The 26796-nt window shown below is 39.4% G+C and overlaps 1 protein-coding gene across 16 annotated transcripts in view; it reads right to left on the minus strand.

The window, feature by feature from the left end:
* SOX6 (SRY-box transcription factor 6) overlaps nt 1-26796 on the minus strand; it is a 587380-nt gene that overhangs the window by 75718 nt on the left and 484866 nt on the right. For all 16 annotated transcript variants that reach the window (XM_057317521.1, XM_057317512.1, XM_057317525.1 and 13 more), the window contains 3 exons: nt 16994-17143; nt 11532-11715; nt 2203-2390 (listed from right to left, as the gene is read on the minus strand). In XM_057317521.1, the coding sequence (XP_057173504.1) occupies nt 2203-2390; nt 11532-11715; nt 16994-17143 (522 nt within the window). The remainder of the gene's footprint in view (nt 1-2202; nt 2391-11531; nt 11716-16993; nt 17144-26796) is intronic.

Consider the following 26796-nt stretch of genomic DNA (forward strand, 5'->3'; position numbering starts at 1 on the left):
AGGAGACCAGTCAAGGATGAGGGGTTGACTGAACATGAGCAATGGCTCTGTATCCCACTGTCATTATTTGAGTCATTATTATTTGAGTCACTGTCATTGTTGAGTTGAGTAGTGTCCCCCAAAAAGATATCTTCAAGTCCTAACCCTTGGTGCCTGTAAATGTGAACTTAAATGGAAATAAAGTCTTTGCAGATGTAATCAAGTTAAAATGAGGTCACACTGGATTAGAGTGGACCCTAAATCCAATGACTTGTGCCCTTATAGAAGAGGGAGATTTGCACACACACACACACACACACGGGAGACAGCTGGGTGAAGAGAAGCAAAAATTGGAGTGACGCAGCTATGAGGCAAGGAATGGCAAAACTTGCCAGCAACCATCAGAAGCTAGGAAGAGGCAAGGAAGGAATCTTGCCCGGAGTTTTCAGAAGGAGTATGGCCCAGCCAACACCTTGATTTTAAACTAGTCTCCAGAACAGTGAGAAAATAAATTTCTGTTGTTTTAAGCCATCTAGTTTGTGATCATTTGTTATAGTTTTAGGAAATGAATACACCCAAAATCTCAGACTGTCACATCACCATACGTTTTGAAGAGGAAACAAAGAAAAATAAACAACACCCTGGTTATGGCTATATATTCAAATACTTAAGTAACAGTGCACATGACCTTGTACTTGTCTCATGACTTTTTCCACATGCTAGTTTAAAACTTTTAGGAAATAGGAAAGTATAAGTTTATTAGAAAGAATGGAGTCTCTATCACAGCACCATGCTACAATTAGCAAGGACGGAAACAAAGAGGAGACTCTTGGTCCTAACTTATGTTAAGTTCAGCCTATACCAAATAAACGTATGAATGGAAATAACTTTTTAAATTTATTCTAAAACTCTTACTAAAGACACTGCCCACTATGCTACTCATTTGTCCCCATACAGTTCTCATGTCAAAAAAAAAAAAAAAAAAAAAAAAGAACTTTCAGAATGTGCACTGGGAAAATATTGTCATCACTTTTTAAAAAATGGCATGTTTCATTCATTCATCAGATAATCAGAATTTTTCACCAGTGTACTATGACAGCCTCTCAGCTGGTCTCCCCATTTCCATTCTTACCTTCCTACAGTCCATTCTCACATATTAGACAGAATGATCCTTTTACATGTAAATCAGACCATGTTTCTGCCCTGGACAAAACCCATTTGGGGATTCCCATCACCCTCAGAATAAAATGCAAATCCTTTCCAGGGCCTACAAGGTCTAGCATGTTCTACCCCAGGCTATCACTTTACCTCATGTCCCACCGCTCTTCCTTCTCTTGCACTACTCTTGTCACATGGGTCTCCTTGTTGCTGGTACACTCTATGGGCCTCTACATGCATCACACCTGCTACCTGCCTGCTCTGCCTCCCGCTCTTTACCTGGCCTACCCCATGGCTTCACTGAGGTCTCCTTCAAGTGTCACTTCCTCACAGAGTCCTCTCCATCCCATCTAAAAGAACACCCTCTAACTCCCTATTCCCTTAACTTGCTTCTATTTTTCTCACAGCTTTTACTCACCTCCTGATATTACTGACATTACATTATCTACTTAATTGTTGATCTTGTCATCGTCTGTGCTCCCCTGTCACAGTGTGGGCTCTATGAGAGCAGGGATTTTTGTCTGGTTTGTTCACTGTTGTATCTCCAGTGCCAAGAACAGTGTCTACTACAGAATAAACACTTGATACATAACTTGGTGAATCAAAAAATAAAGAATGCATTTTGTAAGTTGCTCTGTGTTATTTTTTGCCCGGGCTGATAGGAAACTTAGTAATAAGTTCAATGGTGAGTCATAGTAATACAGTAGCCTTCATCATGAACATATATGCTTCTTCCTTCTTTTTAAATACTCTGATGTTCTATTCCTATTCTAATAACCTCATATAACCCCTTCATTATAAAACATTTTAAATCTTTTGTAAGGGAACAGAAAGACACCAATAGGCAGGTAGGGTGGGTGCCTGGTTGGGCACCTGGTTGGGTGCGTGGGAGGCAACCCCACAGTAAGTGGGAAAGGGTGTATGTGTTCATCAGCAGTAATGCTTGAATGTGATACAAAACAGCCCTCAAGCTAGAAGCCCAAATCTTTGGCTGTCTAGAGAGAGCCAGGTAAGTATGAGCCAATGGATCTAGCAGAGCCAGTGAAGGAGGGAAGCAAGTTTTACCTTTTCATTCCTGCAGTTGTTGAGCCCCATATTATTCATGGAGGACAGTTTCCCATCAACACCATGCGGCTGTTGCTGCTGTTGCTCCCGCTGGATCTGTTCTCGCATCTTCCGAGCCTCCTGAATGGCTTTCATCACTGTATCCTGATCTCCAAACAGGGCAGGGGAGTTGAGACTGGACAGGATATCTGCATACACAGGATGCATTATTAGAAGCTTATGAGGTTAGACGCTAACAAAATACTGCCACTACCCACTCCCCTGTAGCATGCTGCATTCTCTGAACAAGGACGGGGCATGTTTGCTCTTAAGAAAACTGCAGTACTCTCCATAGAGCACCAGGAAACCAGGATGTGCCGGCCTTTTAGCCCTTGAAGGATACCCCAGCATTCCAGTTAATCTGGGACCTGTCACCCTACCTCCTCACAGAGGAAGGTTCCTAGATTCCAACTGCCAATTTGTGTGTGTGTGTGTGTGTGTGTGTGTGTGTGTGTGTGTGTGGTGTGTTCTGGCTAGATCTAACAATCAGTGGGGGAGTAGTAGGCAAGAAGGGGGTGAGGAGAGGTACAGAGATATCTGTTATACTGGGTACACTAATGCAGGAAAGCTGTTTCTGGCCTAGCAGAAAAAATTCGGTGAGGCCACATGTGTATTTCAGCAGCATCTTTATCTGTGTGTTCATATGTCCACTGCAGGAGAGAGGGGGCGGGAAGGAATACACTGCACTCTCCATCCCCAATCACTGGCTGGTTAATGAAGCATTCTACTCATCATGCTGCCTCAGTTATTTACCAAGAGAATGACAACCCATTCCCTACCCCCAGCCGAACACCTACTGCTCTCAGCTCCCTGTCTTCCTGATAGGGAGGCTGTATGTGTGGGAATGGTTTTCACATCAGTACAAAGCTTCAAATAAAGTGCAAATAAATATTACTTCCGTTATATTCCATACAACTCAGAGGGAAAAAAATAAAATCAAACTAATTCTCTTCCATATCTTGCATTTTACTGTAGGTTAAAATTAATACTTTACATAAGCTTTTCCAATGTTTAGACCAAAAGAAGGCAATTGCTTGCTGACTGATCGATTTCAGCTGCTGTGGTAAAGCTTCATGTGATCCATTTGTTTGTATCCTGGTATGAACCTTTCAAAGCACATGCGTGTGTGTGCACCTGCATACACCTCAGACAGACAGGACAGAGGAGACCAGACTAGAGTCAAGTCCACACCATGCGTGCGTGTGTGTACAGTGCACGTGCATATGCATGAGTTTAGAAAAAATTCCCAAGGCTATCTATAGTAAATTGTTTAACCGTCAAACAATCGCTTCTTCGGGTATAGAAAACCCCTTAGCTTTTGCTCTGGAGCTTTTCTGATAAAAACCAAAGAGCACATTTCTATCTGATACTGTCTGGACGAAATTGTGATTGCTTCAGCCCATTTCCAGCTGATGATCTAAGAAATCTGCTCTGCTGAAGTGTACGCTCCATAAAAGCAAGGCTGTAACATAGTGATCTTTGTCCCTCACGATGCCCAGGAGAGCGAACAAATACTGTTCAAACAAAATTCAGAAGGGGACAATGGGAAGGCCACTGAAGCCATTTCAAGATTAAGCCTATTATTTATCCTTAAGTTGGCTTCCCCCCCACCTTATCTCACAACTTCCAACAATCCAGCAGCCATATTCATATACTGTAAATAACTCCCTTCTCTCTCCCACACGAATATCAACTGACTTGGAGTGAAAACCTCCTCGCCCCCGGCAGAGGCAGCCAGACTCAAAATGAGAACAGGCTGCTGTATGGATCCTAATGTCCCAAATTTTAACGAGGAAGAGATACATCTCACCATCAGAAGATTTACGTAAACCCAATACAGTGCAGCAAATACTCCAACTATGAGTTCACAAAAAAAGAGCTCCAAATTTACATAACTCAGGTGAGAGGACCCAGATTCTAGTCTTGGCTTTACTCATTAAAGCTACATGGCGTTGGGCAAGCCATTTTACCTGTAAGAATCAGTTTACTTCATCATACAATGAAAGTCATAATGTACTACATCATAAGGTGATTATGAAAAATCAAATGAGATAAGATAGGCAAAAATGGCTATTCAACTGTAAATGGCTACACTTATATATTATTTTGTTCATTATAATAAGCATTTCAGGCTCCAGGACTCAATAAGGCAAGGAAGGTAATGCAGTGAACTAAGTCCCCAATCCCTTGTTATCTCTGCGTCTTATATGAAAATTAAGAGGCTTCGTAACAACATGTTAATACTTATTTGGCACTCTGCTACCTACAAATGTTTTCACGTTTATTGTTTCATTCCACATGTATATGTAAATGTGTTGGTATCGGTTCAGTCTAGTTTTTTTAATTTTTTATTTTATTTTATTTTTTTTATTTTAATGTTTTTTTTATTATATTATGTTAGTCACTGTACAGTAATCCCTGGTTTCTAATGTAAAGTTAGATGATTCATTAGTTGCGCATAACACCCAGTGCACCATGCAATATGTGCCCTCCTTACTACCCATCACCAGTCTATCCCATTCCCCCACCCCCCTCCCCTCTGAAGCCCTCAGTTTGTTTCTCAAGAGTCCATAGTCTCTGGGTGTTATACACAACTAATGAATCATCGAACTTTACATCAGATACCAGGGATGTACTGTATGGTGACTAACATAATATAATAAAAAAACATTAAAAAAAAAAGTACATAGTCTCTCATGCTTCATTCCCCCTTCTGATTACCCCCCCCTTTCTTTATTCCTTTCTTCCCCTACCGATCTTCCTAGTTCCCATGTTCCATAGATGAGAGAAATCATATGATAGTTGTCTTTCTCTGCTTGACTTATTTCACTTAGCATTATCTCCTCCAGTGCCGACCATGTTGCAGCAAATGTTGAGAAATCCTTCTTTCTGATAGCTGAGTAATATTCCATTGTATATATGGACCACAACGTCTTAATCCAGTCATCTGTTGAAGGACATCTCGGCTCCTTCCACGATTTAGCTATTGTGGACAATGCCTCTATGAACATTGGGGTGCATATGGCCCTTCTCTTCACTACATCTGTATCTTTGGGGTAAACAGCCAGTAGTGCAATGGCTGGATCATAGGGTTGCTCAATTTTTAACTTTTTAAGGGACCTCCACACTGTTTTCCAGCGTGGCTGTGCCAATTTGCATTCCCACCAACAATGTAGGAGGGATCCCCTTTCTCCACATCCTCTCCAGCAATTGTTGTTTCTTGCCTTGTCAATTTTTGCCATTCTAACTGGCGTAAGGTGGTATCTTAGTGTAGTTTTGATTTGAATTTCCCTGACGGCTGAAGATTTTGAACGTCTTTTCATGTGTCTGTTGGCCATTTGTATGTCATCATTGGAAAAGTGTCTGTTCATATCTTCTGCCCATTTTATGATTTGTTTATTTGTTTCTCACGTATTGAGTTTTAGAAGTTCTTTGTAGATCTTGGATACCAGTCTTTTATCTGTAGCATCATTTGCAATTATATTCTCCCATTCCGTGGGCTGCCTCTTAGTTTTTTTTACTGTTTTCTTGGCTGTGCAGAAGCTTTTTATCTTGATGAAGTCCCACAAGTTCATTTTATCTTTTGTTTCTCTTGCCTTTGGAGATGTGTCATGAAAAAGGTTGCTTTGGCCGATGTCGTAGAGGTTGCTGCCTATGTTCTCCTCTAGGATTTTGATGGATTCCTGTCTCATGTCGAGGTCTTTCATCCATTTGGAGTTTATCTTTGTGTATGGTGTGAGAGAGTGGTCAAGTTTCATTCTTTTGCATGTAGCTGTCCAATTTTCCCAGCACCATTTATTGAAGAGACTGTCTTTTTTCCACCCGATGTTTTTTCCTGCTTTATCAAAGATTAGTTACCCGAAGAGCCGAGGGTTCATTTCTGGGTTCTCTATTCTGTTCCATTGGTCTATGTGTCTGTTTTTGTGCCAGTACCATGCTGTCTTTGTGATCACAGCTTTGTAGTACAGCCCGAAATCTGGCAGTGTGATGCCCCCAGCTTTGTTTTTCCTTTTCAACAGTTCCTTGGCGATTCGGGCCTTTTCTGTTTCCATACAAATTTAAGGACTGTTTGTTCCAGTTCTTTGAAAAATGTCATAGGTATTTTGATCGGGATAGCATTGAAAGTGTAGATTGCTCTGGGTAGCATGGACATTTTAACTATGTTAATTCTTCCAATCCATGAGCATGGAATATTTTTCCATCTTTTTATGTCTTCTTCAATGTCTTTCAAGAGTGATTTAGTTTCTAGAATATAGATCCTTTACGTCTCTGGTTAATTCCAAGGTAACATATGATTTTTGGTGCTATTGTAAATGGGATGGATTCCCTAATTTCTCTTTCTTCAGTCTCATTATTTGTGTATAGAAATGCAACTGATTTCTGAGCATTGATTTTGTATCCCGCCACATTACTGAATTGCTCCATAACTTCTAATAGTTTGGGAGTGGATTCTTTTGGGTTTTCCATATAGAGTATCATGTCATCTGCGAGGAGAGACAGTTTGATTTCTTTGCTGATTTGGATACCATTGATCCCTTTTAGTTGTCTGATTGCTGTTGCAAGGACTTCTAGTACTATGTTGAATAATAGTGGCGTGAGTGGGCATCCTTGTCGTGCGCCTGATCTTAAGGGAAAGGCTTCCAGCTTTTCCCCATTGAGAATGATATTTGCTGTAGGCTTTTCATAGATGGTTTTTATGAGATTGAGGAATGTACCCTCTATCCCTACACTCTGAAGGGTTTTAATCAGGAAAGGATGCTGTATTCTGTCAAATGCTTTTTCTGCATCTATTGAGAGAATCATATGATTTTTGAATTTTTCTTTCTGGATAAAATCTAAGACACTGATAGATTTGCGAATGTTGAACCACCCTTGCATCCCAGGGATGAATCCCACTTGGTCATGACGGATAATCCTTTTAATGTACTGTTGGATTCTATTAGCCAGGATCTTGTTGAGGATTTTGGCGTCCATATTCATGAAGGAAATCGGTCTGTAATTCTCCTTTTTCATGGGGTCTTTGCCTGGTTTGGGGATCAAGGTAATATTGGCCTCATAGAATGAGTTTGGTAGCTTTCCTTCTGTTTCTATTTTTTGAAATAGCTTTAGGAGAATAGATATTATTTCTTCTTTGAATGTTTGGTAGAATTCCCCAGGAAAACCATCCGGGCCTGGAGTTTTGTTTTTTGGAAGGTTGTTTATCACTGACTCAATCTCTTCATAATTAATTGGCCAGTTTAAAAAATCAATTTCTTCCTGTTTCAGTCTTGGTAGTTTATAGGTTTCCAGGAAGGCCTCCATCTCTTCCAGATTGCTTAATTTATTGACATAAAGCTGTTGATAAAAGTTTCTAATAATCCTTCCAATTTCATTGGTGTTGGTTGTGACCTCTCCTTTTTCATTCATAATTTTATTAATTTGGGTCCTTTCTCTATTCTTTTGGACAAGTCTTGCCAGTGGTCTGTCAATTTTATTAATTCTCTCAAAGAACCAGTGTCTACTTCTGTTGATCTGCTCTACTGTACTCCTGGTTTCTAATTCGTTGATTTCTGCTCTAATCTTGGTCAGCTGCTTCCTCGTGCGTGGATTAGGCCTGTCCCTCTGTTGCTGTTCCAGCTTCTTGAGGTGAGAATATAAAAACTGCATTTTAGATTTTTCTATTCTTTTGAGTAAGGCTTGGATGGCTATGTATTTCCCCCTTAGGACTGCCTTTGCAGTATCCCATAGGTTTTGGACCATTGTGTTTTCATTCTCATTGGTCTCCATAAATTGTTTAAATTGATTTTTGATTTCCTGGTTTATCGAATCATTCCTGAGCAGGATGGTTCTTAGTCTCCAAGTGTTTGAGTTTCTTCCAAATTTTTCCTTGTGGTTGAGTTCCAATTTCAGAGCGTTGTGGTCTGAGAATATGCAGGGAATAATTTCAGTCTTTTGTTATCGGTTGAGACCTGTTTTGTGTCCCAGAACATGGTCTATTCTTGAGAATGTTCCATGGGCATTAGAATAGAATGAGTATTCTTTGGTTCTGGGGTGTAGTGTTCTATATATACCTATGAGGTCCAACTCGTCGAGTATGGCATTCAAAGCTCGTTTCTTCGCTGATTTCTTGCTTAGGTGATCTGTCTGTTGCTGATAGTGGAGTGTTGAGGTCCCCTACTATTAGTGTATTTTTATCTATATGTCTCTTTATTCTGGTTAAGAGTTGGCTTGTGTATCTTGCTGCTCCCCTGTTGTGGGCATATATATTTATAATTGTCATATCCACTTGTTGGGTACATCCTTTAAGAATAATTTAGTGCCCTTCTGTGTCCCTAACTATAGTCTTTAGTTTAAAATCCAATCTGTCTGATATGAGAATTGCTACCCCAGCTTTCTTTTGAGGTCCATTGGCGTGAAAGATGGTATTCCATCCCTTTACTTTCAGTCTGAATGTATCTTTAGGTTCAAAATGAGTCTCTTGTAGACAGCAAATGGATGGGTCATTTCTTTTTATCCAATCTGCAACCCTGTGGTGTTTTATGGGAGCATTTAGGCCATTTACATTGAGACTGATTATTGAGAGAGATGATTTTAATGATTCCATGTTGCCAGTAAAGTCTTTGTTTCTATAGATTGTGACTTTCTGTTCTGTATCACTCTTGGGGCCTTTTTACTTTTATAGAACCCCCCTTAATATCTCCTGTAGGGCTAGTTTCGTGGTTACAAAACTGGTCAATGACTGGCAATTCTGGAAGGTCTTTATTTCTCCATCAATTCTGAATGACAGCCTTGCTGGATAAAGGATCCTTGGTTGCATGTTTTTCTCTGAAAGAGCTTTAAAAATGCCCCCTCAGCCCTTTCTCTCATTCCAGGTCTTTGTAGACAGGTCTGACGTAATTCCGATACCTTTGCCTTGGTACGTGAGAAATTTCTTTGCCCTGGCCGCTTTCAATACTGTATCCTTGGATCTAATATTTGTGAAATGCACTATGACGTGACATGGTGTAGGTTTGTTGTGGTTGAGCTTGGGAGGGGTCCTCTCTGCCTCTTGGACACGAATGTTTGTTTCCTTTGCTAGATTAGGAAAGTTTTCAGCTACAATTTGTTCAAATATCTCTTCTAGACCTCTGCTTTTCTCCACCCCCTCGGGGATGCCGATGATTCTGACATTGGAACGTTTCATTGAGTCAGTAATCTCCCGTAACCTACATTCATTGGCGTGGATTTTTTTGAGTCCAGATTCTATTTTAGCTTTCTCTTCTACTAACCCATCGTCCAATTCACTGATAGTTCTTTTGCCTCATTCACCCTGGCTGTCAGAGCCTCTAGTTTTGACTGCATTTGGCTCATAGAATTTTTAATTTCTGCCAGATTCGCTCTCAATTCCGCCCTTAGAGATTCTATATTCTCATTAACATTTTTGTTAATACTTTTTTCAAGTCTACACATCATCTTGACCATTGTTACTCTGAATTCCATTTCTGATAATTTGGTTATATCCATATCCATTACTTCTGTGGCAGAGGCCACAGTCTCATTGTCTTTTCTTTGCTGGGGGGGGGATTTCTCCTTCTCGTCATTCTGATGAGGAGACATTGCGGGGTTGTCCAGAGCCCAAATTATTGACTGGGACTCAGGCTGTGCGCCCTTGTTTTATAGGGATCTTAGGGATGTGGGCTTCTTGATTTTTCATCCTGCCTTCTGGGGGAGGGGCCTGCCGCGCCGATACTCGGACAACCCTGTTTGGGTAGAGTTTCCGTGTCCCCTGAGAGGGGGAATGGGGATGGGCACTCTCTGAGCCGGTATTTCCCGGCTTTTGTTCTCTGGCGGCTTTCCCTGGCGGTTGGCTGTGCCTCTTCTGAGAGTCAGAGCAGCAGTGGCCGAATCTCAGCCTCTGTCTCAGAACAGAGGGATCGCGGCCCATTCTCCACTGATGTTCTGGCCACTTTAACTCTGTTTCTGTTGGTGCTGCTCAACCCTGCAGCGTCCCGGGGATGTGCGCCTCACACCTGGTGTCCGAGCCCTCACTCCAGGGCCGGCTCGTCTCTATCCTTTGTGTTTCTAACACCGCCAGCTGCCAGCCGCCCCCGCGCACTCTGAAGCTCTGGCCTTCAGTCTGGTCGAGCACTTCCCGGCTCACGGTCTCAGTCTGCTGTCTCACGGGTGCCGTCCTCGAGTCCGCCCGCTCCCCCGTGCAGGTGGCTACCACTTCCCGGCGCCCGAACGCGGCGGCTCCCTCCCCCTTCCGTTTATCTTCCGATATCCGTGCGCGGTTTCACGGCTCCCCGCTTCGTACCTCAATACTCAGCGCTGGAGATGTTCATTTGTAGAGATCCAGATGTATCTTCCTGCATCTCAGGCTGATTCCGTGGATGTTCAGGCTGGTCCGGTACCTATCCAGCTCGACTCAGGGGACCGGCTGAAAAAGGGGTCCCCTACTCCTCCGCCAGCTTAACTCCCTCCAGTCTAGTTTTTTTTTAAATTACGTGCCTTCTAGGTGCCAGACATTGTGTTAGGCATTTTATATGCATTTTTCTCTCTGAATTCCCATAACAACCTGTGAGCTAGGTAATAATACTCCCCTCTAAGAGATTAGGAAACTGAGTTCCAAAATATTAAATAACTTTCCCAGGGTCACATAGCGAGTAAGTGAAGGCTCTGAGTCCAAGTGTGTCCGATGCCAAAACCCATGTTTTCCCTCTATACTTCTCACTGGGGTACGAATGTCCCTAGAGATACTTGGCAATATATCAGACAGTGGAAGAAGCCCGAGGATCATTATGACATATCTTATCAGATATCAACTTTATTTCATATTATGTCATTGAAGTGTGTCATTCACATTTGTTTTAATGCAAAACTGATATGGGATAAGATGTAAAATTCACATACATTTTAAAAAGAAAATATAAAACTTCAAAGAAGTTTTGGACTCTTGGCAGGCAGCTTGGAGGCCAGGTCCCTTTAGGCCCTTGGAGGGTTCATGATCACTCTTGTCTGCCTAGAATTACTTCAGTGGCAAAGCATTAACCAAACACAGAAATCCCCAAGTCTCTGATTGGCTGGATCTAACGCAGCAGACTCTAAAGAACCCCATCCCAGCAGGATTTATATTGTGACCTTTTCCAAAAGTTCTAATCACCCAAGACACCAAAAGGGGTTACGTTTCAGTAGAAAGGATTTTACTTTTACTTTTTTTTTTTTCTTGGACTAAGGAACACTTTGGAAACAGGGATCAGTCATCACTGAACAGGTTTGCTTTCTTTTACCTATTTCATTAATCTCTTCCTGTTGTTGACCTTTCCATTTACCTAAAGAGGATCCTCTTCCCAAGCTTCCTCCAATGGGGCTGGGGATGCTGCTTTTGTTAGGCAGATTAACGGGGCTGGTTTTGCTGGCTGGGAAGAGGCTCTGGGTGGGAGATGTTGGGGACTTGACAGGCTCGGCTGTCTTGGGTCGGGAAGAGAGATTTAGCGGCTGTGCTGCTGCTTCATCCTACAAGAGTTTAACATAAATAATTATTAAAAAAAAAGACAAATGAAGCACATTATCACTTAGTAAGCCACAGTTATTTTACACCTCAGAGACAATGCCACATTCTCCTACAATAATAACAAAAGAAGCTAATTATCTACCTCCTTGAAGATTCATCGGGAGGAAACCTCATTAATTTCCCTGTGTTATGCTTCTATTTACATTAACTGTGTAGTTGGATCATTCTTTTTGCCAAATTAAAATCTGAATTAGCTCACATTACAGCTTAATTTCCTAATGTGTTTTCAAGGATCTAAATTAACCTAGGGCATTTACAAAGAATTATTTAAAATTTCAGCAGCTCTGTAGTGCTTTTGTGTTATTCTCTCTGAAAAGTTCCTGCAACTATAAATAGGCTCTGCAGCTAATTTTTTAATATATATTTTAAATCAAACAATTGCAAGTACTTTAAAAATGGAAACACAGGCTTCCTCTGCTCTCCTGGGCCTCTGCCCAGGGAGCCGCATGCCACAGCATGGTTTCTATGTGGCTTTCTGGGTGTGGACACTCCTCATGGTCTATATTCTGGTCTCTATTCAGGTTTAAAATTAATTTTTGCAAAGAGCAAGCACACATTATAATTATGTTTTATATACCATGCTATATGTAATTTATTTTTCATGTCTAAAGTGATGTCTCTTTATATTCTTTGCTACGTATATTTACAGAATTCTATTTTAAGATGCCTGTCCTCCTATACTGGGCACAGTATTCAAGTATGTGACTTGTAACTCTAGTGTAACCAGGAACTTGAAAGCTAAACTCCTTGCCTTTATTTTGTCTCATTTATCCTGTCATTAAACACATATAACAACATGCCCATCGTTTTAGAAATTTAGTTGTAATATAAACATATCCATTTAAATGTTCAGTTTTAAGATCTATATTATTGTGTTCTACAATAAAATTGTCAGCAAATACTAATTTCTCTTTTGCTTCTGAGAGGCACGGGGAACTTTTTTAATGTCATTTTTTTAAAACACAATAGAGCTTGGAAAGAGAACATCCTCCCCTTTGGGAAGAGAGCCTGATCCTAGCTGATCTCTAAGGTCTCCTCCGGTACCATAGTCATTGTTTAAGGGGGGACGAAAAGAAATGCCAGAAAAGGCTACTCAGGAGGAAGATTAGAAAGAGAAAATAGAAACAACATGCACTGAGAAGCCAGTATATACACCAAGCACTGTGCTAGACATTTTCACATATATTAGCTCATTTAACTAGCAATAAGTCTATGAGTTTGGGCAGTATTATTCTAAATTCACAAAGGAGGAAGGGTCAGAATGATAAAATTATAAAGGAGGGTCAGAGTGATAAATCATTGTTCAAAGCCATACATGGAAAGACAACATTTGAATTCTAGTTTACTGGACTCCAAGTCCCAGGTCCCTTTTCTATTAAACTATCAGAGAAAATAAGTCATTTGATAACATAGTAAATTTGTTTTTGTCTTGGTAGGAAATAGATAATCTGGCACATCTATGTTGCAATGTACATTTATCTATATCTAGATATAGGATACGTTCTCAGGAAACACGACTGTTATCATTATGCATGTCAAAAATGTCTTATGTGCTTGATTACAATTTACTTCTCTTTACACTCAAAGGATATTTAGACTAATTAGTTCCTTTACTCCTATCTAAATAATAGTCATTTATATGCTACGTATCTAGTTTTCTCCATGTTTCTTTTATTTGGGGTTCACTGAGCTTCTTAGGTATCTGAGTTCAGAGTGTTCTTCAAAGTTGGAAAATTTTCAGCCATTACTTATTCAAATATATTTTTCTGTTCCTTCCTTTTCCTTCTGGGGCTCTTGGTGCATACATTAGGCCAGTTGATGTCCCACAACACTGACAGTCTCTATGTATTTCATTTTGGGTAGTTTCATCATTCTGTTATCAAGTTCCCTAATCCTTTCTTCTCTGTTGTCTAATCCCAACAGTAATGATCCAGTATACTTTTCATTTCATCTCAAAAACTGTATTTCTCATCTCCATACATTCCATGGATGTGCTCCATGTCTTGACTTATAATGTTCATGTTTTCCTCTATCTTCTTAAACATATGGAGCTTATAACATCTATTTTTTCGGCTTTGAATATACCCTGATTATTTATTTTTATAATTCAATGATTGCCACTGCCTGCAACCACGATGCTGCTGGGCGCGGGAAGCACCTACCCACCCCCCCAATCAAGTAAATTCTTATTGGTTCTCACAGCATGCCCTGGCCTGACAGAAATTTTGTAAGTGTTTTTTGGGAGGAAGATTTGCCTATCTCTTCATTTGGCTATAGTTGGGTAACCCTGAAATAGCTGTTTTTACTGTCTTAACTACGAAATCTATCATCTGTGCCATTTTGGGGTCTGTTTCTATTGAATGACTTTCTCCTCCTTATTGTTCATGTTTTCTTGCTTTTATAAAAGCCTGGTGATTATTGAATGGATGCTACACACTATGAATTTTACATTGCTGGGTGTTGGAGTTCACGTATTCTTTCAAATATTTGTGGACTTTGTTCTGAGACACAGAAAAATTTCCTTTCCATGCTTGCTTTTAAGCTTGTTAGGTCGGTTCAGAGAAGCCATTAATCTAGGGATAATTTGGTGCCATTACTGAGGTATCACCTTTGGGGCAACACTACTTGATACCCCACATGTCAGAAGATCTTTCCACTCTGGCTAGTGGGAATACAAACCATTCTCAGTCCTTTGTGAACCTTGCAATTGCTTTGCCTGCTACATCTGGTATTTTTCCCTGGTCTCAGAGAGTTTCCTCATGTGTATATGCTGATCAATACTCAGCTAAATCAGGGGAATCTTCTACAGATTTTCGGTACTCTCTCTTGGTGTGCAGCTCTCTCCTCTCTGCTACTCTACCTACTTGGGCATCCCGAAACTCTGACCTCTATGTCTCTACTCAGAGAGCCTGCCATGTTCCACGTGGGTACCCCTCCTTGCACAATGACCTAGAAACTACCTCTAGACAATAAGCTGGAATAATCATAGTACTTGCCTCCCTTGTTTCTCTTCTCTCAGGAATCACTGTCCTATATTCCTATTGCAAATGTCTGAGAATCATTGTTTTATATATTCTGTCCTGTGTTTCAGTTGCTTAAGCTGGGAGACTAAATCTGATCCCTGTTCCTCCATTATAGCTGAACATGGAAATCCTCTAGGATTTAATTAGGATCTTTCTTGGTATTCAACTGGATAGTTCAATTACAACCACTACCACCAACACCACCATCATCTTCTTTATTACCATCAGATCATCATCATCACAGGCATCACTATACTTACATTTATGAAACACTCACTCTATGCTAGAGGATTTAAAACCCATAATATTAACTCCCATTTTTCAGAGCAGAAAACTAAAGCTGAAAGAAGTTAAGTAACTTGCCCAAAGTGACACAGATGGTAAAAGTGGTAGAACTGACATTTGAACAACAACAGCAAAAATATTCTGATTTCTGATGTTGATAATTATAGTAGATAAAAATTCTGAGGGAAAGAAGGTATATAAGACCATCTATGTTTAATTTTGTTACCTTCAGCAAGCTATGCCCTATGTCATGTGGTCATGTTATACACAGAGGGAAAGCAATGATTACAGACGGAATCACATTTTAATGACCATAATCCTTTCAATTACCAAATCATGAGATTATTCTCAGAACTTCTTCAGTAATAGGTAGAAGCTATTTTTTTTAATTTAAAACATTTGCTTTACATCTTGATCTGTACATTTTTACCCACACATACAATAAACAATCTAATAAGTATAAAGAATGTTTCCTTTGTTATTAACGTAAAATATAGTCAAGTCAAATTATATAGAGAACTCCCTGAGAATTTGCATGTGGTCAAGTGAGTAATAAAACTCAGTTGGCCCACAAAGCTGGAATGGTAAAAGCAGATGTAAACTTGAATTTAACCAGGGAACATTTTACTCATCCAGTAAAGGCTTGGTTTGGTGCAGTTCCATTTGGCCAAGTCACTTATAAAATGACTTTTTATGTTAAAATATCTAATACTCAATACCTCAAGTCAATAATGTTTGATATTTTCATATTCTAACAACTATAATTAAACAAAGTGCTATGGTTAGAGTTGTAGTGTTCCTTCACAAACAGAAACTCTTGGAACACCAAATAGATAGCCTGTTTCCATAAGTCATGCTACCTTATTAAATGTAAGCTGCCTATTGTCAAACCTCAATATTTCTAACAACAAAGCATAAATGTTCATCTATTTCTTTGGAGATTTTCAAGCATGAGTGGCATTAAATTAATTCCCACCTGCACATTATAAAAATAAAACAATTTCAGTAGTTTTATAGCATTTGATACTGTTTTGTTAGCCTTAGATGTTTCCCTTGTGAAAATTTAATAATTGAAAAATTTCTCCAAATGTAGTACTTTGGGCACATTACAATAATACCTCTGTGCTTAGCCTATCCCTCTAAGTAGAGAAGTCAATGATACAAAACAACCGTTTCTCTGTATTATAAAAACCAACCAGTACCACCTATAGGTACCAGCTGCAGCACAAAGTTGGAGCATATCATCCATTTCCCTCTGTCGCCAAATACCTCCTAGGTGCCACATTCTAAGACACTGAAAATTAGTAAGGAAAGGCATCTATCAATGTCCGAGCCATAACTTGGGAAAGCCTGTTTATCCTCTCACAACTACATGGCGTCAAAGGATGCATAAATAATGACACCACTCATTCCTCAGAGCCCATGTTCACTATCTTTGAAGGCGAGACCTTATCAACAAATCATATGAGGTTCAGCAGGAGATTCTCTTCTGTCCCCTTTTTTTAAAATCAGAAGTTTGAGAACCTCCTTTTCTGGTACTATAAGTTGGCTCCCACCTGTTTAAGGAATTTCGAGAGAAAGTGTCACAAGTCTATGACAAAGACTGGTAATAAAACCGTGGCCATTCATGCCAGTGAACATTAAAAAATAAAAGCCAGAATCCAAAGGGGAAAAACTCCCGAGAAGTGAGTTTGCAGATTTAGGTAAAGATCTCACAATGTGGCACCATTGTTATCAAAAGGGAAACACCTGTTTCTCAGTGCTCAATCATGAAATTTACCATAAAGAGGAGCATTTGGGGTTCCTTTATGCTGCTATGCTTCCTGCTGTTTATTCCCAACCCAGCCTCGTTCACTACTTTTCTTGTGAAGCTGTTTTCCAAACTGTTTTCACCATCCTGCAAAGCAAGTACCTTCACTTGAGTTACAGGGCTGGTCCCTCTCTTTTCATTTTTTATCCCGGTAGGTGAGACTGCCCCTGCTGCGTTTGGTGGCTGTGGAGCTGACGGCATCTTGGCTCCAGGTGACACCTGCATGCTGGCCAGCTGAGCGGCATAGAGCTGCTGCAAAACAGGGAAGACAAACAGTTTCTTTTATAATGCAGCTGAAATTCAGTTTTACGAAAAAGACAAAACAAAACAAAAAACTTACCGTATTGTTAGATAACTATTTCTCTGACAGCCTTGCAATTTCTCCTTCACTATTTTTTTTTTTCAAGAGGAAATAAGAGAGACCGAAGAATATAAAGAAAGAGTACTAGCCTGAGAGCCATTGTCCTGTTCCTGGTCCTTCTAGCAATAACTTTATGAACCTGAACAAGGGACTTGGTTGCTCTAGAACTCTGTTTCTTCGGTACAAAAAGGAATTTGACCAAATGGTTTCTAGATTCTTTCCAGTGCCTAAAATTGTTATGAAAAGTTCTTCAAACATCAGTATGTCCATTCATGTAATTTTAATATTCATGAAGTCAGTAACTAATCTGAACTTTCCTACAGATTCCTGGGAGAACATTGTTCTTATTCAATACTGACCGAGCTTCTCTGGGGATGTTGATCCTTCTGGATGATAAGAATGCTGCCCTCAAGATCCCTGAGTCCCAACAACAGTCACTGTTTTCTCCAGGTCTTATTTCTAGGCAGCATATAACATAATCCTCAAGGGAATATAGCCAGCTTCTTAACAAAAAAATGAGATGGAACGAAATGAAAGAAAATAAAGCTTCTTTTTTCCTAGCACAGGATGTTAAATCCTTAACTGATGAGTTATTAGCTTTTGGGTGAAATTGGTAATTAATGAATGGGCTAATCTGCTATGGTTAACCAGAATTCAGATACCTCGATCTTCACACTATTTAATGCTTGGCAACTCCATTCAAATATTTTCTTTTCTTCTTATAATCAAGATTAAGCCATTACCTTGATAGTCATATTTCTATCATAATAAATAGAAAGCTTCCTAGTTCATCAACCACAGGGAAAATAGCTCAAACTTGGCCATATTAGTAAGGGAAAAAAAAACAGGTGGTTTGTATGTAATTTCCAGCATTACTATCATTCAGATGGACAAATAAAAAAAATTACAGTAATCAAAAACAGACCTTTCAGCACATGTAATTAAATGAAAGCTTAATAAAGAATAATTTGCAAGAGCCAGATGTGCTTATGTCATGATTGTTGCTTTCTTTGGAACAATTTTTCTAATATAACAAGCCTCTAAAGAAATTAAAGTTTCATAATTCTGTATGTGCAATGACTCAGTGGCAAGAAAAATTCACAAGAGTCAGTCAAACTGCTAGAACTTAGGGGGGGAAAAGGCTGTCTTTTCTGTTTCCTTTTTACTCTGTGGTACCCTTTTCCTTTGAAATTCAGCCAGGTGTCTTCAAAGGGGGGGGAGGCAAGTGAAGCTTCTGAAATTTTTCTGCTTGGATAAAGCCACTGAAGAAAAGTTTTATGCTGAATGGAGTGAAGACGGTTGAGAGCTGAAAAAGTATCGGCCACACAGTATCTGGCATCATGACCAATACGTCCTCCTACTGAGTATTAAAGAGTCATGAAATCTTAGAGAGGCAAGAGTACTTAGGTATCATTTATGCCTTCATTTTCCCTTAATAATTCACAAGATCAGAAGAAAGTCAATTTTACTCAATTTTGAGTCCTCCAGGAACTTCAACTAGTGAAAGAACACAGAAAAACAAATCCTCGGGAACAAATCTATTTTTTAAAAAGCTGACTAAATTCAGAAAGCCTTCAGATTGAACAATACAGTCGTTTTTTTGCTTCTTAGAAACAATGTTAATTGCTTCCTCTAAAGCTTTGATAACCATTTATTTCCTATCCCTTTCTAGTGGTTTGTACCTAAGAGAGGAAAGACCCCAGAAATGCTGAGATTCCTCAGAGTTCCCTGTGAGCTGTGATCACTGATCGTGGCAAGAAGCAGCATCGCCACATACCATAAAACTTCCAGAGCTGGGTCAACTGGATAGTAGGACGTCAGATAAGATTGAGTAGAATAAGCCTTGAAATAAAAATCAGAAAATAGAGCCCAATATAAAGATAGAAGGCGCTCACGAAAGTAAAAATTGTCACATCCTGTCTAACAAAATACGTAATTTTAGATGTAAGTACCATGTTTTTCAGACTGAAGACTTCAGATCTGACCTAGTTAAAAAGAATGCCATTCACATAGGTGTAGGTTTACCAAACGATTTCAGAGACAGCTCATCTTCTAAGCTAACATTAATTGAGTATGTTCTATATGCAGGTCTCTGTGTTAGAAGGTGTGGAGGAGTCAAAGTCTTGGAACAAGCACATAGCTTTGGAGAAGATGTAAGATATCGATCCTGAACACCTGATGTGAACCTTTTTGTGGCGCTTATCACTTTTTTTAAACCTGTGTTTAGTTGTGCACATATGCCTTATCATGCTGGATAGACTGTAAGCTTACGGAAGTCACGATTCACCTGATTATTTCTGAATTCCTAGCAGCGAGAATAGTGCCTTGCAAATAAAAGATAACCAATCAATATTTTCTGAATTAATATGCTATATAAAATCACTGGATGTGAGGAGGGAGAGATATTCTCTATAAATGAGGCAACAGAAGGGGTATATCGTGATATTTATCATATATAATGAATAATTTTATGCTGTTGAGCTTAACAAATATAAAAGGAAAATAAACCCAACCTAAATTACATTTCACAAGAAGTTATTCTTTGAAGTCATTTGTTCAAACGTTGACTAGAAAGCTTTTCGGGAACTGCTAACGTCAGTCACCTGTCCCAGACTTCTCTGACGCCAATTCTACTGTCCAGCAGCAACTGAGGGGCAGTACCGATTTTTCTTCTCAGTCTAGTTACTTATGAACTTAAAGTGTCTCTAAATGCTACTGCATCCTTTTTGGAAGAACATAAAATATGAGTTATTCAAATAAATAGCTTTAGTTCAAAAACTCCTTTGCGGGCTAATGGTTTGGGAAAGAGAAAGGTTAAACTGTGATTAACAGTTGCATAGGAGTTTACAAAAGTGTCTTTCCACACAGGATTCTGAGATCATGGGTCATAGTCACAATGATGATAATGATGAATATTCATTTCCAAACACAGTTGAGGTTTACAAAACCAACAATGTAGTAAAGCTTATGACAGCCTTAGCCAGAGTCTCATAAACATTTAAACTTTGGTGAAGACTGCTTCTGTAAATATAGATTTTTTTCCAATGTTCAGTGATTGTTTGGGATATTGTTTCTTTATCCAAGGTATATAAAAGACATGCAGTGCATACATGTAAAAAATGAGCCTAGCTAAATTATTTTTCAAAATTATAAAATCACTCATATTTTATAGGAGCAGTTTAAGAAATGCTTTTACTATTTTATGGCTAAAAATATTCCATCTTTATTATTATTAGTTCAGGTTTAATAAAGTAGCCAGTATTAAGATTTTGGTATGCTGAAAAATGCCACACTTAGCCCAGAACTGAAAGGGCCTTATCAGATCATTTAGTCTAGTTTTACCTCCTCATTCTACTGATGAGCATTGGACTATGGAAAAGAAGCACCATGCTCAAGATGGCCTAACCAGTTAGCATTCGTACTAGAAGAACACTCTAGCTCTCATTTCAACCTTACCATTTAAAGTAGAAATGACTGTATGATGCACCAACCACTGCACCTTGCAGGCACATTTCCAGCATTGATGAATTTGTTCAATGGCAAATCTTTATCAGATGCTTACTATTAACTAAATTATGCTAAATACCGGAGGTGCAATAACAAGCAACTCAGAAATAGCCCCTGCCTTAATGGAGCTAGAAAGAAAAACTGATATTAAGTAAATGCTTAGACAGTAACTATGAATTATGGTTAGGTTGAGTGCTAAGAAAGAAAAATACAGAATGTCAAAAGACCATCGAACAAAGGTATTTAACATAGTCTGGAGAATTAAAATGGCTTCTCTAAGGAAGTAATACTTTAAGTAAGAACTATCCAGATGGAAAGGTTATAAAGAACATTCCAGAAAAAAAAGAACACTGATTATTATGGCTCTGAGGTAGAAGAGAAGAGAACATTTCAAGAAACTAAAAAAGGGCCAACGTGGCAGGACAATTGAGTGAGGGTGGAGTGCCATGAGAAGAGGGTAGAGAGGGGTAGAGTCTTTTAGGTCACATTAATCATTTTAGACCGTATCCCTCAAAAAAGAAGTATCTAGAAAAAGCAGTGAACTAAAACCAAGACACAAAGAATCCTTCCTATGCTTTACCACCAACTCATTGACCAATCTTTTAAATAAATTAGATTAAGAAAATCCTATGAAGAGCTCACAAATCCATAAACACATACCTCTAATACTGTTTCTAGAGTTCAGTGTCCTGAGACTAGCTTCAAAGAACAACCTATCTTGCATTTGGATCCTAGTGATACTTTAATAACTAGGCCTACTTACATTTAACACAAAACAATCGGTCTACCAAACTCAGCCCTATGGTGAAATTCTTGAGTGTCTTGGAGTATAAACACTAGTCTATGGTCAGGACCTAAAAACTGTATTGTGTCAGAGTCATTTTATAACACTATCACACTTGGGAAGAGAGTCCTGCTTTACCCCCAGTACAGTCACATTCATGTCAAATTATAATGAGTGGTGTCACGGGGCACCTAGACTTAACATAATGCTAAATATGCAAGTATATTTTTACCTGCTTTCTATGATTAAAGCCTGTAAGATCTCCAACAGAGAGCCCCATAGAAAAAAAGGTGCAAGGCCTGTATTCTCATAATCACACGATTTTCACATAACCACATAACCATTCATCCAGCCATTCAGTCATCACCTCCATTCATTCATGTGTTCATTCAACAAACATATATCGTACACTAACTAGGTCAGGTTCTGTCAGGCATTTTACATTTATTATTTTATTTAGTTTTCAAAATAACTATATAAAATGGGAATTATTATCTATTTTAGAGTCGGTCTCACTTTAAAGCCCATGTACTTTAAATAAGCTAGACAGTGAATAATAATGAAACCCATTTCCTGTTCCTAGCCACCAGACAAGAATCATTGTCCAAGGAGAAGAGAGATTCTGTTGTTGCTGCTGTTGCAAGTTCTCAAATAGCAAACTATATTTCCAGATGTCTTGCAGCGACTTTCTCTCAAATGGCACTTCACAGTCCTCAAATACGGAAAGAGTTAATGGTACCACCAGCCACCTTGAAGGAGCAAGGGGCACAATTTTGATCTAAACAACTCCCTTCTCCAGCCAATTTCTGAGCCATAAGAGAAGACACTCGAAATACCCTAGCGACACATATTTAATAGACTGATAAAACTATGCAGAGTATAGGTAGAAATAGGAAAACTTGATAAAAATGGAAATTGACAGGGGCTTTAAATTGGCACCAGTATGCTCCAGTATATGGAAACCAACAGTAAAAAAAGCAGGCACAGCTTCACACACTAGATTCTCTTTGGAGTAAATTCTCCTGTGTTTTGTCATTTCAATTAGAAAGGGCATTTTAAAGTGGCCTGTCGGAATCTGGCCTAGAGAGAAAGAAAAAACATTTTTCCTCAAATACAACTAGCCTATTGGTGGATAATGAAGTGAAGAAGGGAAGGGAAAATGCTATTCTATAAAAACAGATTCAATAGGCACTACTGAAAGCTTTCAACCCCAACACTTATATTTACCCCATTAGCCCACATAATATCTGAGAACCCCAGACCCTCAGCCCTGGTTAATTCAGATTCCATTCTTGTGCACCACACACTACTGGGGGCAGTGGTGGGGAGGCAGCGGGCAATTGGAGATGTTAGAAGAAACAAGCAGGGTGGGTGAGGGGCATCTTTAAGGAAATGTCACTATTTACTTGATTGATGCTGCCTAACACAAGCCCGGCTCAGTTCTCCAGGGACATCCTGGGTTTTGTTACCTTCTCAAAACAATGCTGATGACCATTCCTCTGCCTACCAAGCAAGGCACGCCATAAAGCTGGACAAGCTCAGCTGTGAGGCTGTGAGAAGGTAGAATGGAGACAGGGGTAATTAAGCAGCATGATTTAGTGCTTGTTCAGCACAGGGAAGAAAATATGTCAGTAACAAGTCATTACAGACTGGTTGGGGAGGGGGTGCAGTGAAAGCTTAAAAATAATTTGAAAGAGATCACAAATACTTTTACTTCTCATAAACCTCCAATGTCAACAAAGCGATCCAGGAAATGTAGCTGTGGTTTTATGGAAGGAAAGAACTGAAGTCCTTGTTTTTCAGCATAGAAGGTACTTGTTTAGCTATACCCCTAATATTTGACACCAAAGAAAATTGGCTTGTAGGGATAGGAGATGAGAAGGAATAGGAGAAGAGCTACCACTCTCACTCCTCACATATGGGGTTAATTTCCAAGTCAGCCTCCTTGCTTCTCCTGCCATGTTCTTCCTTTTCCTATTAACCCGTCTTGTTTGTCATAATCCTACTCATCTTTTGAATCTCAAGTCAAAAATCACTTTCTCCTTAAAGCCTTATCTGACCCCTGCCTCTTTTGTGCTCCCACCATCTCTCTTCTATTCCTGTGTACTCTATGGAATGTCTTTTTTTTTTTTTTCTTTATCTCCCAGCAGATTACAAGCTCCTTAAGGGAAGGACTGAGTCTTATTTATGTCCCTAGCACCTAACATCATGCCTGGCATTTAATAGATGCTCTCTTAACACTGACCACTAAAACTCCTTTATTTCCCTTCTTGTCTGTATCATTTTGGAATCATTATCATTTCTGCCCACGCCCTTTTCTTCATATACCTTTCCTTACACCCTGTCCAAAAGGAGCCCCAGAGATGGAAGTCATCTTTCTCTGTTTTGGTCTTCTTGAACCTATAAGCATGTAGGTTCATTAAGTCATGCACTGATTTTCTTACAAGGAAACACCAGATAACACAATGTTAGCAGAAGGAAGAACTGTAAACATCATCCAATCCAACCCCTTCGCTTTACAGATGAGGGAAACTCAAACCTATTGAGGGAAGGTGATTTGCATAAGAATACCAAGGGGCAAGCAGTAGATAGAAGGAAACCTAGAACCCAGATTCACTACTTGTTCCCTTCGGTGTTCGCATAGACTCTTTTCTCCTTGTGTCCTGTTCTCTTAGGGAACTCAGTGCAAATAGAACACGTACATTTTATCAGAGCTCTTGATCTGGACTACATAAAAGGATTGTTTTCCCACCATTCCCCTAGAATTAAAAGAGAAATGTATCCAGTATGTACTTGAAAGGTAATCACTGGGCACCCAAGAATAATTTATGTTGTTGAATTTTATTTTAATATTTGTTTTAAAATGTACAAATTTTAAAATGCAACTACAGTAATTAGCTTAAGGTAATTATAATCATGTTAAGGTATTTTCAGATTTTTAAAATAAAAGTTTATGGAAATACACACAAAGGGCCAAAAATCTGTCTCAGGTGAGAGTGGACCTATTTCACCACCTTTGGGACTTCAGCTATTTGCCTTTCCACAACAACTACAGGAAAAATAGAACAAGCATTGACGGTAAGCCATTGGAAAGCCAGGACCTGTTTAATTCATTTCATTATCCCCTGCAGCCTGCTCAAGAATGTCAAGTAAAGAAAAATGAATAGAAAAAAAAGTTTTCCTGGCTAGAGATCCTCTTGCCTATTTTCTAGAGCACTGAGTAGTTCCACTGATATAAGCCTTGTGCTTATGGGGTGGGGAGGCAAGAAGAGAATATGCTGGGTATAGGAGAGGAGAAGCTGTAAAAAAAAAAAAAAAAAAAAAAAAGTAAAGAAAAAAGAAAAGGCAAGAGGCTCAGGTCAATGGTCCTACCCTTCCATGAAGAGAACTTTTTAAAAAAGTTCTGAATAAGGGGCGCCTGGGTGGCACAGCAGTTAAGCGCCTGCCTTCGGCTCAGGGCGTGATCCCAGCGTTCTGGGATCGAGCCCCACATCAGGCTCCTCCGCTATGAGCCTGCTTCTTCCTCTCCCACTCCCCCTGCTTGTGTTCCGTCTCTCGCTGGCTGTCTCTACCTCTGTCAAATAAATAAATAAATAAAATCTTTAAAAAAAAAATTCTGAATAAATCAGGTTGAGCGCCCAGTCAGTCATCTGCTACAACAACAAAACAAACAAAACAAAACAAAACAAAAACCACCAGAATTACTTCTTGGATTACATCAATTATATTGGAATGAGTTCAGAAGAGCTTTTCCTCATGGAACATAGCTGTACAGTGCAAATAACTAAGTATAAACAAAGTGACTCCCAATAATTTTAACAAGAAAACTCGGTCTCTCCCTGCTTCTTCCAGGTATCTTTCTTTTAGGGTGCCAAATAAAGTATGTAAATACATAACGCTTTATTTACGGAAATAAAGTTCAGTCATTGAAACAATTAGTACTTTGGTTCTTGACGCAAGTTATTCAAAGAGGTGATAATGAGGGCAGTTGGAAATCGACATTATGGGAATGAATCTGACTGTTTTCCTTCTGCTTCCAAGAGCTGGGCAGGCACTGCGGAAGAGACCCAGCTCTCTGAATGGGCTCCAAGTGGTACAGCTTGCATTCGTAACGCTCCTTTAACTCTCTAGTCACAAAGCTGTAGCTCATCAGAGAAACTTAAACAAGTGCATTTTGACTCTACCAATAGGAAATAAAATTCATCGGAGCCCAGAAGTTGGATTTGAAATCTAAGGATTATTTCCCATAGCCATTAAGTCACAGGGAAATTTCAATGGGTATACATATATTTGAGTACATGTGCTGAGTTCAACAAAGTACTTTTTTAGTAAATGAGTATATGTTAGGTTCCTAATATTTAAAAGCATTGTTTCTTTGTAACCAAAATGTGAATTTTGGTTCAGATTCATTCAAAAAGTATTTATTGAGTGGTAACTAATGGCCAGGCACTATTTGGGAAAACAGAAGTGAGCAGTGAATTTGGAGCAGGGAGAGGGGAAGAAACAACGATAAATAAGCACGTAGATAAATGTAACTTTGATGCTAATATGGGCCATGGAATATAAAGTGACGTATACCAATATGGGGGAGGGGGTATTTTTAAATATCGAGGAGGTCAGGAAAACTAAAAGAAGGGGCATTTGAGTAGAGACCTGAAAGAAGTGAGGGAGTAAGCCATGTCACTACCCAGGGACAGCATCCCAGGCAGAGGCAAAGGATAGGTGAATGTCCTGAGGCAAAGAGATGCTTGTGCTTAGAATGTATGAGGAACAGCAAGGAGGCCAGTGTGGCTGGAGCAGAGTGAGCTGGGCAAAGGGTGATGGGTCAGATGTCAAAAAGAGGTCAAGGGAGCCAGATCATGTAGACCTCAAACACTATCAGACAGACTTCGGATTCCATTCCGAGTTTCCGGGTTTCTAGGAAACATCATTACAACAACATGGCAGACCTGGAAATCCCTCAGCAATACCCACAGAAAAATCTGGAGATATGCCAGGACTGCCTTGCCTTGGCCCATGATGACTGCCAAGAAACCAGATGCTGTTGCTTGAAAAATATTCTACAACTGCTCAGCTTCTATGCCCTTCGATTGCCATCCATAATGAAGCCTCCAAAACAACAGAATGAAGACAAATATGAGTGAGTATCTGATGAAAAAAGAGTAAGTTTTTATTTAAATTGTTCAAAAAATATATTTGGGAAAACAAAATTGCTTCAAAGAAAAGTATAATATTTTCTAAATGCTCTTTTTG

Source organism: Ursus arctos, unplaced genomic scaffold, assembly GCF_023065955.2.
Source record: "Ursus arctos isolate Adak ecotype North America unplaced genomic scaffold, UrsArc2.0 scaffold_23, whole genome shotgun sequence".
In the NCBI taxonomy this organism is placed as follows: Eukaryota; Metazoa; Chordata; class Mammalia; order Carnivora; family Ursidae; genus Ursus; species Ursus arctos.